The sequence below is a fragment of the Ammospiza nelsoni genome, chromosome 6 (assembly GCF_027579445.1).
Source record: "Ammospiza nelsoni isolate bAmmNel1 chromosome 6, bAmmNel1.pri, whole genome shotgun sequence".
Taxonomy (NCBI): domain Eukaryota; kingdom Metazoa; phylum Chordata; class Aves; order Passeriformes; family Passerellidae; genus Ammospiza; species Ammospiza nelsoni.
Genome location: NC_080638.1, coordinates 7,992,881 through 8,011,856, shown reverse-complemented (window position 1 = coordinate 8,011,856; position 18,976 = coordinate 7,992,881). Strand labels below are relative to the sequence as shown.

The 18,976-nt window shown below is 37.6% G+C and overlaps 1 protein-coding gene across 7 annotated transcripts in view; it reads left to right on the top strand.

Annotated features, from left to right (window-relative positions):
• Positions 1 to 18,976, top strand: part of ANO5 (anoctamin 5) — a 60,518-nt gene that overhangs the window by 22,373 nt on the left and 19,169 nt on the right. For 4 of the 7 annotated variants that reach the window (XM_059475418.1, XM_059475416.1, XM_059475415.1 and 1 more), the window contains 8 exons: positions 3,326 to 3,439; positions 9,213 to 9,281; positions 10,254 to 10,538; positions 10,895 to 11,008; positions 13,426 to 13,541; positions 15,395 to 15,529; positions 16,742 to 16,847; positions 16,936 to 16,996. In XM_059475418.1, the coding sequence (XP_059331401.1) occupies positions 10,371 to 10,538; positions 10,895 to 11,008; positions 13,426 to 13,541; positions 15,395 to 15,529; positions 16,742 to 16,847; positions 16,936 to 16,996 (700 nt within the window). In that variant the 5' untranslated portion in view covers positions 3,326 to 3,439; positions 9,213 to 9,281; positions 10,254 to 10,370. Of the gene's footprint in view, positions 1 to 2,263; positions 2,306 to 3,325; positions 3,440 to 9,212; positions 9,282 to 10,253; positions 10,539 to 10,894; positions 11,009 to 13,425; positions 13,542 to 15,394; positions 15,530 to 16,741; positions 16,848 to 16,935; positions 16,997 to 18,976 lie in introns of all 7 variants that reach the window. The other 3 variants (XM_059475414.1, XM_059475412.1, XM_059475417.1) reach the window with 2 other exon arrangements.

Sequence of the window (18,976 nt, the reverse complement as noted above, 5' to 3'; positions counted from 1 at the left end):
CAAATGGAGCAAAATGCAAAGGAATAATTTATGGGTTTAATAAGCAGGCCTGTCACTGTCCACAATGAATGTCTCAAAGGATGATCTCCAGAAGGAGAAAGAAGTGATAAGTATTCCCCTTCTAATAGCAGATCTGACAATGACTACTGCATCTTCTTAAATTGATAGTCAGACCTTTAATTACTGAGGATTCTGACACATCTTGGAAAACAACCAAATTTTGATATCAGTAAAGATAAAATACTTCTTCAATTGTATTGAATAATTTAATTATAACCATGCAACCCAAACAATTTGGGGTGCTCCTTTGGCAGGAGATTTTTTTTGAAGTAAGTATTGCTTATTGTTTGATTTCTTCTTTGTGTATATGAATTTAGTGCACTAGAACAATTTCTGTGCTTGTGAAGTCAGTCTTTTTTTAATCAGTGATTGGGGCAATTGCTAACATTTTAAGTTGTTAGAATGCACTTTGGGGTTTATTTACTGTAATGCTGTAATTACAGTACTGTTGATTCTATACAGATGTTAGCATGGTTCTATGCACTGTTTTAACTTGATTAACTTAGTATCTGAACTTGCAGTTTGCATGTAGTCACAATTATATTTGCAAAGAAAGACCTAAACCTGTAAGTACAAAATAGAATGGAAAAATGCTTTTTCTTTTCTGCTCCTGGATTCCATAATTTTTGTGAACCATTTAATCATGAAAGATGAGGTACTGCATTTGGAAGCAAAAGCATTTCTGAGGTAGATGTCCTGATTTCAGCCATACAAAGTATTCTAATTGATCTGCTGTAAATATTTCTCAAGAAGATAAACAACAAAAAAACCTTTACAGAATTGCTGAAGAGGAAAGGCAAAGAACGGGTGCTAGCATTTTCAGAAAGTAATTTCTTTTAGCTTTTTTAGTGCTGCATTGATTTGCAGCAGTGTTTTGTAGCTCCCCAAGGGCTAGGATAGGAGCATAGGAGTTCCTGATAATGCATGGCTGCTTCAAGTGTCTAATTGCAGCAGTGTGTCTAATGAAGATGCATAAAGTTGTGCAACACTATGGAACAATAGGATTGACAATTATTTTTATTTCATTTCAGCCTATTTAAAGATAAACACATGAATTATGTGGATATTATTACTTGTAATTTTGTCAGCTCTGGAATTACATGGTTGCCATTTGTCATTTTATGTCCCAGTGGGCCCAGCCAAACATGAGCATTACAGAAACATGCATGCACTATGCATGAGCCAGTGGTTTGGTAGCTTTGCTCTACACTCAAAACCACTTGCTTACTGCTCTTTTTTAAATCTGCTGAAGTGTCAGAACCCAGGAAATTCCTCTGGCTGCCCTGGAGGACTCGAGCCCTGCCCAGGGGGCTCAGAGACCTTGGCACAGAGCCCAAGACACCCCCCCCCCCCCCCCCCCCCGTGCCTTTGACGTAGCCCTTGGAAAAAGCAATTACCAACCTTATATGAAAAATTACAAGCCACGGAGGTTTAAGTATAATGGTAGGGAATTTATCACAGGGTGAAAAATAGATTTTTTGGGGTTTTAGAATGGGGGTTCAGGGGCAAGATGGAGGAATTTGGGCATGTCCAGCCTTTCTCCTCCTTCTTCTTCTTGGCCTCCATCTTCTGCTGTGATGGTGGCACTTTTGGGTTGGTTTAGAGCAGAAGCTCACTGTCTAACACAGGTGATAGGTATTGGGAAGTAACTGTAAACATTGTCTATGTAGTTTTTATTATAAAAAGTTTTATTATATTTATTATTTATTATTTATTATATACTACCCTGGGGCAGGCAGAGTGCTCTGGGCTGTCTTGCTGAGTGGACCTCAGCAGGCCAGAGAAAGAATTTTATAGATAAGGAGGAATAAACAACGTTGAGACTGAGAAATTAAGAGCTCTGACTCCTTCTTCAACAGCTGGGCTGGGAAAAGAGACTTTCTAACCCATCTCGGGGTCACTGTGAGCAGCAGCAGTGCCCAGACTGGAGTATGCAAATGATAGCAAGTAGTAGTATAGAAATCATTGTCTTAAAACATTTTTACTGTCCAAACAGATTCCAGCCCAGCTCTGCCTTTAATAAAAAAGAAGTGATAGTCATATTATTTGTGGATGCCTGTGTTTTTCTGATGTTTTGAGGCTTTTCCTAGCTTTAAAGGACATGGATTTCTTGCTCACTGTAGTTGGGGTGTGTGTGCTTGAAGCAGTTGGCTCTTGGGGAGGAACAGTGGGCCTGCTAACTGCTTGTTGGTTATTCCAGCAGAGTGGAAGGAAGTATAATCTGTTCCTGAAGAGGCGTCTCAGGGTAAAGCAGTGATCAGCGCTGTTGCCAGTGGCTTGTGTGCTGCAGTAATAACCTGCTTCATTCACTGTGTGCTGCCTCTGTTAACTGCGAGCGACGGCCGCAGCTGCAGATAAACACCCTGTGCTCTCTTAGGGAGCACGTGCATCCTTGCATGGCGTGAGAGGGGAAAGACATAGACATGATACCCTGCTTTGTTCCTACTCTAATGAAATAAAATAAAACCCCAGTTCAGCCCTGTACAAATACACTTTCACTGGTAGGTGTGGTTGAAAAAGTAACAGCAACCTTCCTCGGCGCAGAGTTACATTTAAACTAGGATATTCTCTTTGCTGTATGTCTTGTATGTGATTTGATAGAGATGAATATTGATATGACAATAAACAATATTGCCTAATGAGTTAACTTCCCTAGGAGAGTGGGGTTAGAGTCTTTTATTTGCCTAACATTAATTACTGTGGCCTAATAGTGAAAAAGGTGGATGTTGTTACTAAGACATTCTGGCATGCTGGTAAATTAAAATATGATCTTTAATAGATGAATTGGAGTACTAATTACCCTGCTATGTTGATATCTTTTATTAGGTGTATTTTTTTCCCATGAAAGTAAATACTCAGTGTTGAAACATCACCCCTGTATTTTTGTGAGCTATTTTTATGTGTGGTCATTGCTGGGACATATGTCTCTGTGGTGGTTGATTTAGTGAATGTTGTTATGTAGAGGAAAATGCATGAATTTGCATTTTGCTACCTGCTTCAAGTATTCACAAGTATTGCTACACTAACATATATATATTTATTTTTCCTTTGTCAGTTATTTACATGTAATGCTTGCGGACATATGTGGTTAATTTTGAAATTAATCTAGATGTAGCCCTTGTTAAAACTTGCCCAGATGTATCTTCAGCTGTAAAGAAACTGAAGAACTGTGGCAATGTGGGGGAACTTCTTTGCCTTCTGTGATATTTTAGAGAAACAGCAGTGCTTGTATTTTTTTTAATTCATATGCCTGTATCTTCTGCAGATTGATAAAAGACATCAAAGCAAAGATTCTATTTTCTTCAGGGATGGTGTCAGGAGAATTGATTTTGTTCTCTCCTATGTGGATGATCTTAATAAGGAATGGGAAAAGAAGTTGGTAAGTTTGTCTTTTTGAAGTCCTCTTAGTTTTTATTTATAATAAGATGAATATCAGTTACTAACCCTGTCAGATCACTAGACTCATCTGGAATAGAACTTACCGAAAAAAATCACATACAACTATGTGAAAAGCAATCCCATGTATGAACATTTCTGTGTAATTTACTGTTGTTTGTCAGGATCCAGTTATATTAGATTCTTGTGTCTATTCAGTTGATCGTTCTTCATTACTTAGGCTGAGCAATATATTATACAATGGAGCAAAGTAATCTCAATTATTTTGCTTCTTCATTTAACAGTCTAGCTAGTACTATGGAGAAATATTTGTGAATACTTACACCTGTAAATACTTTCAAATGAAGCAGGATTATTCTTCTAAATAAGCAGAGGTCATCCAAACAGTATTTAACAATGACTAACTTTTCATACCCTTTGATTGTAGTTAGAGGAGAAATAGATTCTTAGCTCCAAGACTCAATGCAGTTTTTCTTTAATACTTTTGAGACTCTTTTCTTAAAATATACTCTGAGTAACACAAACACAGCATGTCCTCCTGGAGCTTTTCCCTGTGTTTGACCTACAGTAGGTCAAACATCTACATATGTGTGTTCATTCTTCTAGAAGAATATTTAAATATATAAATATCTTAATAGTAAATAATATTTCATTTAAATATTGTTAAATAATATTTAAATAAAATATTACTTACTATTAAAATAATAGTATTTATAAAATATTTTAACAGTTATTAAATATTTAATAAATGTTAATATTTTAATAAATATTGAAATATTTCTGTTTATTTAAATATAAAGAATATAAGTGGCTTTGATAAGAGCCCTCCTATGTAACAGAGCACAACAACAAACTTTCTCTAAAGTGCCAGTTAGTGATTATTCTTGAATTTGCCAGCAAGACCCTGAATGGTAATAATAGGTTAGATGGAATCAGTTAATGACACCTGTTTGTTCCATGCTCACATGACACATGAGGTCTCACTTGGCTAACATAAATTCAAGCTATATAAAAAAATCCAGTGTAATGAGAGGCGGTCAAGACAACAAATTTTGAATAAAGCACAATATTTTTTAAAAATGAGGATTTAAATTTGTTTTTTCTCTGTATTTGCTACCTTCTTTCAGAGTCAGGAGAGGTTACAGTTACAAACTAGTCTCTCCAAAATATAATTCCAAAGTTTATTCATGATCAAAAAAATTTAAAAAGGAGAGAGACACTAAAAAATGACATTCTCAAGTGATCATATTTTACTGAAAGATAAGGGTATCTGAAAAAAAACTAATTACACCAATGCTTATGATGAAATCATTATCAAAACTGTTAGTCTTTGAAGCAAAGAACAGCTACAGTCTTTATCCTGTCGTATTGAAGTATTTCATAATTAAAAATTCAAATTTCCTTTGGAAAAAAACTGCAAGATTAGGCTGTTAAAAAGATTGCATATTGTTTTCATTCCTTAATGAAAACAGTATTTTCATCATATAGAACTTCTGCTGCCTGTCCTTGCATCCAAATATAATCTAGCATAGAACCCAGCGCCTCTATCCTACTCTTATTACCTTAAAAGATCCAAAAATTTGTCCTGTCTCTCTTGGATGCTTTTCCCAGATTAAGCATCTCAGTCAGCTTTGCTCAGCTAGCCACATTCCAAAGATTTTCTTGGGAGCCCAGGTTATTTGATAGCTATGATACCATAAGTTTATATAAAAGCATACTTTTTCAAACTCATCTTTACTCTTTGTTAGGCTGTACTCCTAGCTAGATGCTTTCTTCTCCCCTGAAGCAAAACGCGTTTCAAACATAAGGAAGAGGAGGCCACTCAGTGTAGAGAGAAGAAAGATACCCAAGAAAAATTTGTCAAAGCAACTCTTAAACTTTTCCATTAGTCATACTTGAATTATTTAAAATGAGGGAAGAAAAGAGTACTGTTTAGGTTATGTTCAGGTGGGAAGGAAAATGAGTCAGATGGTCAGAGCCCATGTCCATGGGTGTCATTATTGAAGGATTCTCGTGGGAAGAAGCCCAAGAGTTAGTAGCTAATATTGTCCTTCCTCTTTGGCATAAAAATGCACTTCCTAGGAGGATATCTCTGCCTTTCAAAAGGCATAAACATCCACATTAAGTCTTGGGATATTTAATTCTGTGTATATCTGTTCCTTGCAAAAGCGTTTGTGGCCTCATGGAGGAAGGTCAGTGGCCCTGTAGATAAACTCTGTGGTCACTGGACAAACTGTCATGGAGATACCAATTATATGCCCCACAATTCTGTTCAATTATGCAATTACTATGTCCATAAATTAGTGCAGACTTCTTAGCATACAAATACTGTGCTGTTGTCTTTGTGGTAACAAGATTTAAATCTTGATGAAGTGCAGCCTCTGGAATTTGTCTAACATACACTGTATTTGCTATTTTACAGTTAACATAGAAAGAAATGTTTCTTTTATGGTAGTACAATGATGAAGTAAAATGGACCAGCTGAGAATAGAAGTGTTTATATGAGGAGAATAACAGCTGTGACAAAGGCTTTTGTTTCCTAGTCTCAAGGAAACAGCTTTATTCTGCATTTCTAAGAATGGGATAAATAACTTCTTTGTGTGTTTCAGCATATCCCTGATACAGATGTAAGAGTCAAGTCTGTTCATTTTCTCCCTTAGTTTCATGCAGAACAACTTTTAACTTCTTTGATATTCCCAGATGCATTCCAGCTTCAATTGAAATGCTGTTTTGAGCTTGCCTTCAGCTGATTTGAACTTGCCTTCTATAAGCTACATGAACAAACCCAAACCACAAAGGCCTCTGAACAAAAATTAGGATTACGATTTTTTGAGACAATATTATTCCTTAAAGCCTCCAGCACACATTGAAATATTTCACCACCATATGAAATGTATGTGAACATGAAAAAATAAACTGTGCCCTGTCCTGAGGTACAGCGAGGAGGGCCAGGCATTCACAGAGTTAAAGAATCACAGAATATGCTGTCAGAAGGGAGCCACCAGGAGCTGGACCTGCATTGTTATCACAATTTGGTTTATAGAAGTTATCTCTCTTCCCTAGCTGCCTGATTATGCAGTATTGCATTTGCTTTGAGCATAATAGTGCTGCTGGACTTTGGATCTTGCCTTGTTAATCTTAGTTCATTACAGCCCAGCACATGCTGGATGATAAAGTGAGTCTGTGCTTATCCCAAATTATGTCAGATATCCACATAATATGGTGGATGTGATGACTTACAGAGCTTTCCTCATGCCTCTTTGGCTGCAGATTGGCATCTACAGCAAAGTCAGAAATCTACAGCAGAGTCAGAAATACATGCACCAGGGATAATTTATCAGGTTTGGGGCAGTAAGCTTAAAATTCTATGTACAGATTAAAACCAGCCAGCTCTGGTCCAAGGATACATTTTGTCCATTTTAAGCCTTTGATGATGACATGAAGAAATCCAGCATTTGACAAGAAAAGGGGGAGGATTTTTCCCCCCAGCAGATTGGCTTCCTTTTAAAAATGTTTTTCCCATTAACAGGGAAGTACAGTACATTGCATGGGTTTCAGGAGGGGGCTTGTGGGAGAAGAGCAAGGTGGTAAAAAGAGCATAATTTCTGTTAGAGCTCTGCAATTTGTCACACTAAGTGGATTGTGAGGAAGGATAAGTAGGATGGGGCCAGACCCTTTGGCTCTGTGTGTCCTGAGCTGCACAGCTGGAGAGAAGCCTCTAAAGTGACTTGCTTGGCTCCCTTCCAGTGTTTGCTGGAGAGAATCCACCCCAGCCTGCTTTGTTAGGAGAAAAGGTAATCCAGAGCTTTGAGTACTAGGCTTGAATGTCAGCTTGGCTACATCATCTTAACATACCTGCTGAAATCACCTTTTAGTTGTGCTGTTTCTATCTGATTATCATGTCAGCAAACCAGAGTTCTCTGATATGCTTATACAGGTGCATTTAGGCAGGTTTGTAGGAAAAATAGTGCATGGAATTGCTTTTGCCCCCAGCATGTGCTGGAACTCAGGATTTACCATATTCACCACTTTATATAGTCCAGTGTCTAATTTAATATGTAGTAATATTTGGCAAAATCAGATGTGACGCATAAAAATGAGAGGCCACTAACACAGGAAAACATGTGAGGGCTATGAAAGCTTTCTTCAGTCTGCTTTCATTTGTCTGAGTAAGTTATGCAAACTGAAATGCAAAAATGGCAGTCTGCTCCTCACTGACATGCAGGAAAAGAAAACTGACTGAAAACTATCCTGTTTTGGGGTTTTTTAAGTGTGTTTGAAAACTGTAATTTAAGACTTTTCAATAGAAGAAACATTAGACAGCATGACAGTGTTTAGCTAGTAATAAATTTGTGATCTAACTTGTGCATTTTAAAGAGGGTAGGGCTCAATATTTGGCTTAATTTATTGTTGTTCTGGCAGTTCCTCAGCAAATTTTATATAATTAAGAGGAAATTAATACAGTCTCTCAATAGGAGCAAAAATTATACAGAGAAGGAGAGGAAGAAAATGTTCTTACCTAAAGACACGACTTAGGAATTACTTTGCAATAAAAAGGAGTTCAAGAAAAATATCAAGCTCACACAGGTGATGCAGCCACCACACACTGCCATGGGCAGGTTTATTATCTCTGCATGAAGTCCATGCTGACTTTATGCAAGCTAAGCACATGCAGTGATTTGTTGGTCTTATCAGTGATGTTTGTGAAATGCTGTTTGAATTGTCTGTAATGAGTACTTGAATGTCTGTATCAGGCATAATTGTATAACTAAATATACAAAAGAAATAGATGAAGCTGGAAGCACTCAGTCTTCCACGTGCTTCCAGAATTTTCCTTTTCATCCTTCTCTTGGAAATAGAGCTAAACTTGACCACACCCCACACAGCAGCCTCCTTGTGAAAAACACTATTCACTTGTTTTTAAGAGTTTAATAGTAATAAAATGGTTATAAAAATAGTAATACAATTAGAGTAATAATAATTTGGACAATTTGGATTAGGACAATATGAGACAATAGAGACAAAGAGTTACAGATGGTCCAGGTACTTTTTTTGGGTTGCAGGAGCCCGAAAAAGGCCCCACGTTAACAGAGGGTTAACCCTTAAAAGCAACAGCCTGTTGCATATTCATACACCTCATCCATGATGCATAAATTCCATTCAAACACAGGATTCTGTCTCGGCAGTGTCAGCTTCTTCCTCTGAATCCTAACAGCACCTTTGAAGTGGGAAGAAGTTCATTTCTTCTGATAATGGGGCAATAAATTCTCTTTCTCTGAAAGATTCAGGTGTCCTGTGGCTGCTATATCCCTGCAAGTCCTTTCTTTTAAAAGTATCTTCATAGCATGGTTTCTATTTTAACATTTTTATAACCTAAAACTATATTTAACACACTACTTAAGAGAATTAATACAGCATCACTTTCTAACACAACACATACAATATTCATTTTAATATTTGCAAAAAGCCAATCATAAAATACATGCATTTTTCACACTCCTGAAGTCAGAAGTGCTCGAGACCCAAGCTATCAGTTGGTTCTCTGATGAGCCAGGTAGCCCAGACCAAGGCTTTTCCCAGCCAGGGGGTGGCCTGGTGTGTGTCACTGGGTTTTGCTTGCTTTGAGAAGGTCACACACCCTTAAAGGGGTTGTCATCAGGGCAGCTGAGAGAAGTGAAACCCGGTGAGCTCATGGGTGAGTGATCAATTAGTTGCTAACTTCGGTCAGTTACTAAAGTGTCTTTGTTTCTCTTCAGGAAAGGAGAAAAGAATTTGAGAGCAACCTGCAAAAGGCTGGTTTGGAGCTGGAAACAGAAGACAAGAAGGTAAAAAAGAAAATTAAAAATTAGCACCAAAAAGAGTAGGACTTGGAAATCAATAAACCACTTTCTTTCTCTGAGAAAAATTATAAATTATACTTGTGTATTTTACTGGAGCATGGCTAATTTAGGGGAAACAAGGTTAATATGTTTATTTGAGTGCTTTTCCCAGATACATTGGTAAGAATTGTGGAAGCAGAATAATTTTGATTCAAGAGGAAGCTTTTGTTTTTGCTTTCATAACAAGAAGGCAGAATAGCTGTGATTTGGTTTATATCCACATAAATGGGATGTGTGCTTACAGCTGATTTTAATTCTACCTAACAATGAGTAACAAGTTTGGAAGGCAGTGAGTGAATTAGTTGTGCTCACTGGATGTTGTAGTTATGGGGAAGGACCCTGTGGCCTTGAGGATGTTTGCCTAGTGGTACTGTAATTTGCTGTAATAACTGGAGGATGTGCAATTTTGACTGATGGAGTCAGCATGCCAGAGGCTGAGGTGAGTAAAATAACTCTTGGTGAAGTTCAGGCTCTGTAACATCCACAGGTAGGGAATTCATTGAGCAATGTTAAAAACCCTTCTGATTGCCAGCTCCTACTGTGAATGCAGAGCAACACTACAAGAACATACATGTTACATGAGGCCTATGACAAGATTATTCTTTGTGTTTCCAGTGTAATGAGAATTTTCAGACTCCAGTGTATGAGATGAATATAGTTTGAAAAGCCTTTGTGAGCTTGTAGTAGTGCAAAGGTTATTTTTATGAACAGACAACCACTCAGATAAGCTTTTCAGTAAATATATATATATATATATATATATATACACACACACAGAAATTCCTATTCCATCCTACTTCATTTTTAAATCCTTTAAAAATTTGTAAAAGGCAATACATTTTAAATGAAAAATATCCCCATAAATGTTTCAACAAAACACAGTTTGGTCTAATGTCTGATTTAACTTTTCTGGAGCAGGAGTCTGAAGATGGCAAGATTTTCTTTGTGAAGATCCATGCGCCATGGGAGGTTCTGATCACGTATGCAGAAGTGCTGAACATTAAAGTTCCCATCAGGGAAAATGACATTCCCCCCATGGTGGAGAACCCCCTGGACTGTGTGCTTTTCCCACTGAGGCTGCCTGAGAAGGTGATGCACCCTGAACCAGATTATTTCACAGCACCATTCAGCAAGGACAAGCAGGAGCTGTACCTCATTAATGATGAGAGCACTTTCTTCTCACCATCCATGAGAAACAGAATAGTAAGTATGGGAATGTGGCTGTTTCTGAGTAAAGGTACATTTACACAGCCCCATCAGAATATTTGTGTAAGGAATGAGTGGGTATAGAAGCCATGGTAACTGATATAAATACAGAGAGGCCTGGGTACTTGTCCATCTTGCTTAGAAATATAGAATAATTCTTGGAACTGATCTCCTGGATGTCTACAAGGCAGCTGTGCCCACAGTATTCTTACAGGAGATAAGGCCTTCTGAAGAAATACCTTTTGCTTTTGCATGTTGTTCCTGCAGATTATACACAGTGCATATCTATTATAGGTTTCTGTTTAATGGCCTGAGAATAGGAAAGATCTGAAATTGTTATTCTTGAATCTCAGGTTAATTATATTCTTACACGTTGCCCATACGGAACAGAAGAAGGGAAGAAAAAATTTGGGATTAAGAGACTGCTGAACAATGGCACCTATACAGCTGCATATCCTCTTCATGATGTAAGTGTTTCAGCTTTCTGCTCCCCTGAGCATTACCCAGTGTTTGCACTCTTTCACCTACTGTGACATTTGCTGTTCCAGGAGATATGAAAATATACTCAAACCTTTCAATTTCCCAGTAATTGATTCTGTTTTATGACACACAGACATAGCTGTCAGCCCTGCTATTTGGCTTTTATGTGCTGAAATGTTTCTTCCTACAGATGAGTTTTTAGAATCTCTGTCAGTCACTTAATCTCTTTCGAGACTTACTCCATCATATTCCTGTAATGCTGGTGGCACAGACCACACAGTAGTACCTTGGATTACAGCAAGGAATGTATTTGCACATTCAGCAGTGTGTGAGCATAGGGTGTGCACACAGACACACTGTAGTTACACACTACCTGCAGTTAGAGAAAAACTCTGGGGTTCATACCATGTTGGGGCTGAAGTCAGAGGAGTTGCCTGAACCCTCCCAGTTCAGTGTGGGGTGGTGACTTGTCCATCTCTCAGTGACCTTTGGGTACAAATGCTGTAATACTGGATATGTGGTAAGGACAGTAAATACTGTGTTTAGTTTTGCTGTAAGGTCAGTTTTTAATATGACTTGTGTGGATTTAGTCATGAAATTCCATGAAGAAAACAAGAGAGAGATGGGTTACAGTGTTTTGCATGAATTTTTTTGCTTTAAATTTTTTTCCTCCTAAATGTTGTGTTTAATTTTTTGCTTAAATCTTAAATTCTCTCTGTTTTTTAAAGGTTATTTCAGATGTCACTATGCTTTAATGAACTTACTCTGAATTCTACCATATGACATTTTTAAATACTGTATATAGATTTATATTTTAAAATGTTTGAAAATATTTTATTTTCCTTAGAAGAAAAAAAATTGAGTGAATGGACATTCTTTAGGTTTTCAGGAGGAAAGTTTGGCTGATCAGGCTCTAGAATGCTAGTCTAGGCTGGAAGGCACTTTATACTATTGGGATTACCAAAACCACAGACAGTAAAAAGGAAGAATCTCTTCTATACAACTACAATCAACTTTAAATGCTAAGAAATCTTACGAAAAAATTCTAAAACTTGTGAGACAGACTTTAAAAATCTTTGTCTAAAAATAATTATTTAATCTTTCAGAATATTTTCAAAATGCAAAATGCCTAAATTTCTATTGGTTGCTTCCTATTTAGAAACCAATTTTTATGCTTTTCTTTGTGATTGAGGGACATTCAGATAAAAGGAAAACCAAGATCACAAAGTGAATAATTGACAAAGTGGAGAAGAAGCGGAGTTCTGTGGCACAAAATAAAATTGTAAAAGCTGTCAAAAACTGTGGTTATTTTACACTGGTTAATTTCTAGGAAAGTGATGAAGTTCCAAAATTTTTGTGATGTTTGACAGTTAAGATACCTGATAATCAACACCACAGTCTGAAGAGGGGTGCATCATCATGGCTGTTTGTCTCTTTCAGTGTAGTATTTGGGCCTGTCAGTGGAGTATGGATGCCATGGGACAGAGGGAGAGAAACAGCAAGTGTTTCTCACAGCAGCTTGGGAGAATTTTTTGGGCGTTGTAAGGATGTGATAACTTAAGTATAAACAATCTGCAGGTGGTATTTTTCTACTTTGTCTGTTCTTCTCAAGGACGGTGTATGAGGAAGATGGTTTTGTTAGTTAGCTGTGAAAAACGCCAGTCGCTTGTTTTTGAAATTTTAAAAGTTTAATAGTAATAAAACGGTTATAAAAATAGCAATATAATTAGAGTAATAAAAAGTTTGAACAATTTGGATTAGGACAACATGAGACAATAGAAACAAAGAGTTACAGACAGTCCGGGTACATCTTTCTGGGCACAATAAGCCCAAAAAAGGACCCACGTTAACAGAGGATCAATCCTTAAAAGCAACAGCCTATTGCATATTCATACACCTCATCCATGATGCAGAATTTCCATTCAAACACAGGATTCTGTCTGGTCAGTGTCAGCTTCTTCCTCTTAATCCTAACTGGCATGGTCCTGCTCAAGCACGGCAGGAAGAAGTTCATTTCTTCTGCTAATGGAGCAATAAATTCTTTTTCTCTGAAAGATTCAGGTGTTCTGTGGCTGCTAAAAGTATCTTACATAGCATAGTTTCTGTTTTAACCTTATGTTATAACCTAAAACTATATTTAACAAGCCACTTAAGAGAATTAATACAGCATAACTTTCTAACACAACACATATAATAATCATTTTAATATTTGTGAAAAGCCAATCATAAAATACGCATTTTTCCCATTAGCCAATCGAATAGAATCTATCGTGTCACTCTATAAAAACCACGAGGTTCTCTTGAATAAAGCTGCTTTGCTCCTTGTACAATCCTGCCTGTCGCTGTGTTATTCTTGGCACACGAGTGACCGTGAGGTGTTTCCCCTGCTCTGCTTTGCTCACAGTGCCAGTACTGGAAGAAGGCCAGCGACCCCAACTGTGACAGCGAGAGGTACACGCTCTACATGGAGTGGGCACGCTTCCTGCGCTTCTACAAGGAGCAGCCCTTGGTCCTTATCAGGTGAGATACTGCCTGGGCTGCCTGTGTGCCCCTGCTTTTCACTGCCATGCGGTGTGCATTCGTCTCTGGCTTGATTGAATTCCTGCTAGCAATGATGCCTTGAGAAGGGCGAACTACAAGAGAGGCTACACAGAGTTAAAGTAGGTGTTTATTAAAAAGTGTAATACAGTGTATATTCAACTCTAGCTTGATCCTGCTAGGAATGATGCCTTGAGAAGGCTGATGTACAACAGATGCTACACAAAGTTAAAGTAGGTGTTTATTAAAAAGTGTAACACAGTGTATATTCATCTGTAGTTTGATCCTGCTAGCAATGATGCCTTGAGAAGGGTGATGTAGGACAGAGGCTACACAGAGTTAAAGTAGGTGTTTATTTAAAAGTGTAATACAGTGTGTATTCATCTCTAGCTTCATCCTGCTAGGATATATTCATTCAACTGTAAAAAAGTAATAAGTGTATATTTATCTGCAGCATGATCCTTCTAGGAATGATGCCTTGAGAAGGGTGACCTAGGACAGAGGCTACATGAAGTTAAAATAGGTGTTTATTAAAAAGTGTAATACAGTGTGTATTCATCTCTAGCTTGATCCTGCTAGCAATGATGCCTTGAGAAGGGTGACCTAGAACAGAGGCTACCCGAAGTTAAAGTAGGTGTTTATTAAAAAGCCTTAATGGATCCACAAGAGTCCAGTCAGGGCTACACCCAAGAGGAACCAAAATGGTCACAAAATGCACGACCGCTCACGAGGTCTCACGCTTCTGTAAGTTCTGGTCCATTTGCATATTGGAGATAATTGCCCAATTATAGCTTTATGTTATGAAATCCCATCCTGCTTGTTTTCTCTCTTCAATCCATGTTGTTTATGATCTTGGGCCTGAAACTTGTATCATTTGTCCTTTGTCCCAAGCTAGAAAAGGATTGATTATCTACCTACTCTGTGAAGAGAGCTTACCATTGCTTAATATGAAGCTCAGAGCTACACACTAAAGCAGCACAGAATCTGAAAAATATAAATCTAAAACTTATGGCATCAGGAAATCTTTGCCTCTTTTAAGATTCAATGGATATTAATTGGGCACTATGTCCAGGGAGGACATGACAGAGCTTTCTACTGAGAAGGGGCAGAATGCTTTTATTCAAATCAAGCTTCTTTCCATCTAGCCAATCCTCCTGAGGTTAGGTATATTACAGATAATTCAGCTGTTGAAGAAATAGATTCATAGAATACCTCAGACTTTTTAATTGATTTCTGCAAAAAAAATGTTAAAGGTTTATTTGAAATGTTGAAATTTCAACACATACTTGAAAAAATACTGATAACATCAGTTTGGAAGCTTGATTCTTAGTTCTAACCCCAAATTTAAACTGACTTAAGATCTCTGATTTTTTGATGTGATACAACAGAATGTTGCTTTGTTCACAGGTTACAGTTCTGTGTTTGTAACACAAGTGGTTGTATTCCTGTGGATTACCTATTTGTTTTAACCAAATGGTCAGAACTGTTGTGCTGTTTCATTTGTGTAACTCCTTGGGAAAATCAGAAAGTAAATCTTCACCTACACTGTTCTGCAGAAAAGAGAAAAGAGGGATTTTAATGTTAGTTTCTGCCAGGAGGAAAAAAGGGACAAAAGAGGCCATATTTCCTGATCATTCATCTGATTCTTACATCTTGAGTAACTTCTCATGGCCAGTCTTAGCCCTCATTTTCCACAGTAACTCAAGGCATTTATTCTGCTGTTAAAAGTGAATTTTGCCAAGTATTTCACTTTTACTCTAGCCAGTTTGCTCTACTATACTTTGAAATTTTGTTTTGTGTTCCCATTAATTGCCTTTTTTTTTTTTTGTATTCAGAAAGTACTATGGTGAGAAGATTGGAATCTATTTTGCCTGGCTAGGATTCTACACCGAGATGCTTTTCCTTGCAGCAGTTGTTGGCTTAATCTGTTTTCTTTATGGCTTGTTTACAATGGATGAAAATATGAGCAGGTAAGTATAACATTGAAAATCTCTTAGCAAAAGCTAAGTAATGTGAAAATTTTGTTGTTGAAAAAAAAAAAAATCATTCTTGTTATTACTCAACAGGTAACAAGCTTTTAAAGCTTGTCAGAGCAGACAAATTTGTTCTTCAGCTGTCGTTATTGACTGTAAAGGTGCTGGACCACTAATGCAGAACTTGTGACTATCAATTAGTAAGACTTAACTTGTAGGGGAAAAGCAATATTTTGTTGGCCATAGCTTTCTGCACTGGAGAAGCTGCAATACATGAAGTCCTGAGGGTACCCCTTAGATCTCTCAAAACTGAGTGTTTATTGTTGCCTCAAGCTTGTCTATTTTATCTGGCTTGCAGAGCAGTCTGACCTTTTTGTGTAGGGCATCATTTGTACTAAGCAAAAGCATGAGTAAAACAGATCAGCAGTGTTCTCCCACCAAAGAGGGATCTAGTATCTTAGAAGCCACAATTTGGTGGTTTTGTTAAGCAAGCTTAGTATTTCTTTTATCAGAAGTCCAAAGATTTGTTATATTCAGCATTTGGGGATGGGGAGAGGAAGAGAGGGCTGTCTTCTCATTGCTTACTGTTTTCTGTAAGAAGGTTTCTATAAAATCTTGAGTTGTAACAATAAAAGATGACTAACAAGTTAAAATTCTCACCTGTTCTATTGAATAATGTAATTTTGAGAGTTGTATTTTAGCCAGGTTAAGAATTCATCTGGGAATATTGTTATACATATTGAGATTTCTCTGGATACCAAAGGACTATCATAGAATTCTAAATTTTACCCACTGTTAATTAATTGAAGTAGCAAATTTCACTGCAGATATCAAAGCTGAAGTGGTCTCTCTACTTTTAGAGAAGGTGTTTTGATGTCCTTGCTAACCTGATGAGAAATAACATGGTTTACATCTTGCCTGGAAGCAGTGCATGCACAGTACAGCTCCTGATTCGTTGCTGGTAGAGCCAAAAAAGCCCGTATCAAGGAAATTTATTAATTCTACTCCTTGTAGCAGCTGCTTCACTCTTGGGTTTCTCTGAGCACTGGTTAATACCAGTGACTGTGACAAGATGTGGCATCTTTGCTGTGAAGCTGCAAATGTTGAGCTTTGAACAAATGAAGCTCCTATTTATTTTCTAAATAAATTTCATATAACAGCTTTTAAGATGCTGTGGAAACAGATACTTTACAATGTTTTCCTGCTTAGCAAAGAGATCTGTGACCCTGCAATTGGAGGAGAGATCATCATGTGCCCCCTTTGTGACCGAGACTGTGAATACTGGAGGCTGAACACCACCTGCGAGTCCTCCCAGGTCTGTGTCTGGTTCTGCAGCCTCTGCTCCTTTTTGTTCATCCTGAAAACTCTCCTGGTACTGACCTGTTCTGACTCTTCTCTTGCAGTATTCCCATTTGTTTGACAACGTGGCAACTCTTTTTTTTGCCATTTTCATGGGTATATGGGGTGAGTACATTTGATAAGTTTTATGTCAAGCAATAAGGAGATCTTGGCCAAGCTGTTGAGGGACACTGGAAGTGGGAAGAAGGGGAATAGTGGTTTCACCTTAATATCCTGTCTTAGATGCTGAAATGATGAATGAGTGAAAATAACTTCAAGTTACAGAGGAATTAAGACTTAAAAAGACTTTAAAAAGACTTTAAAAAGGCAGGCATCTAGGATACCATAAGAATAACATAAGCATAGTGTACTCTGAATTGCTAACATTTGATTCTCTCCTTGGTAACCAGAGGGATCCATCCTTATGCAGCCCAAATAAGAGCTCTCTGCTCAGCCCTTCCCATCATCAGTGGGGGAGTTTTGTGCCCTTTCACTGGATGGATGGTGGTCCATCACTGCTGCTGCATTAGCTGTACTTCTGGGGTGAGGAAATTCATTGGATCTACTCCAGTGAACTTCATGCACTGTAGTATGCTTTGATGACACAGAAACAGGTGGATTTCTGGCCTCTATATGTCACTATGATATTTTCTGAAAAATCCCATCGCCAGGATTTCTTCTCCTGGCAAGATGAGAAGCCTCAACTTCTCCATGTTTTGCTCCTCTGGAATGTGATTTGGAGAATTGTTTACCCAGCATGTGAATTGTTTTTAATTAGTGGCCAATCACAGCCACCTGTGTCAGACTCTCTGAGTCTGTCACAGGTTTTTATTATCATTCTTGTCTGGCCTTCTGTCCTTTCTTTAGTATAGTTTTAGTATATCATTTATTATGATATGATATAATACAATACAATACCAAATCAGCCTTCTGAGATCCTGGAGTCAATTCTCATCTCTCACCTTGTCCTGGGACCCACAACACCACAACATCTATAATCATAGTTTCACACCAATGATACCTCTTCAGACTTTTAGAAACATTGTGCTGAATGCTTATTCTTTTCTTCAGCTCTATGAAGGTTTATAAATTCTGGATAGCATAGTTATTGCTTCTTATTTCCTTAAATACAATTCTCTTGTTTCATACTGTTTGTATGAAATGTCATCATTAAATGTTCAGCTTGTATATAGATATTCCATTAACTCACAATGATTCTTGTGTGCTAATAGAAAACATGTATTTTTTCTATTAGCTAATCACTCAGTTCTTTCATACAGAATTGTTATTTAAAATCTAAATAAGATTTTTGTTGTGTGGCTGTTTTACTAAACTTTTCTTGGTGTCTAAGAGGTAGCATTTGCACGACATGGATTAGTCATTCAGGAAGTACCAGCCAAAGAGTTTAGAACTGCAGAAGATAAGGTTTCCTGTGTTTGTCTAAGCCATAAAACTTCCCCAGTTCAGATAAGAACAATCAGATTACAAAATGTTGACATTTTAAAGTAATTTACTAAGGGCTCTTAAGATGTTATATAGTATTATAAATTTTATAGTTGTTTATATATTAAATCAATTCCCTCTAATGTCTTAAAAAATTATTAGGCCAGCCCAGCTGTTGATTGTATAAAAATCATCAGACATCACTGTCTTTAAAATGACTATGTGTCCTGGTTTAGGGCAAATTTGGGAGAAAACCTCCAAAGGAGTCCCTCTAGAAAGCAAATTCAAGTGGCCTCTCCCCCACCAGGTCAGGAGACATAAATCTCCTTTGAGAAAATTGGAAAAAAAAACATTTAACAAGCAAAGTATTCACAAGCATGGGAAAATGAAGGATATTAAACAATGTAAGCTCTCATTGTTCTGGAGGGTGGCAAATTCAGCCAGTCCTTGTCAGGTGTGGGATCTCAGCACCTCAGGATGGAGGTGCAGAGAGGCCGAGACCACCCTTGGGGGGCTCGGGAATCCTGGAATGCTGCCAGAAGTGTCTGGTGGCAGGATTTTGATCCTACACAGGAGATGAGACCTGTATGAGGACTGGGAGGAATTCACTGGGTGAATGGTGAAGGGATAAGTTAGTTAAAGTGTAAAACACAGGGTTTAGGA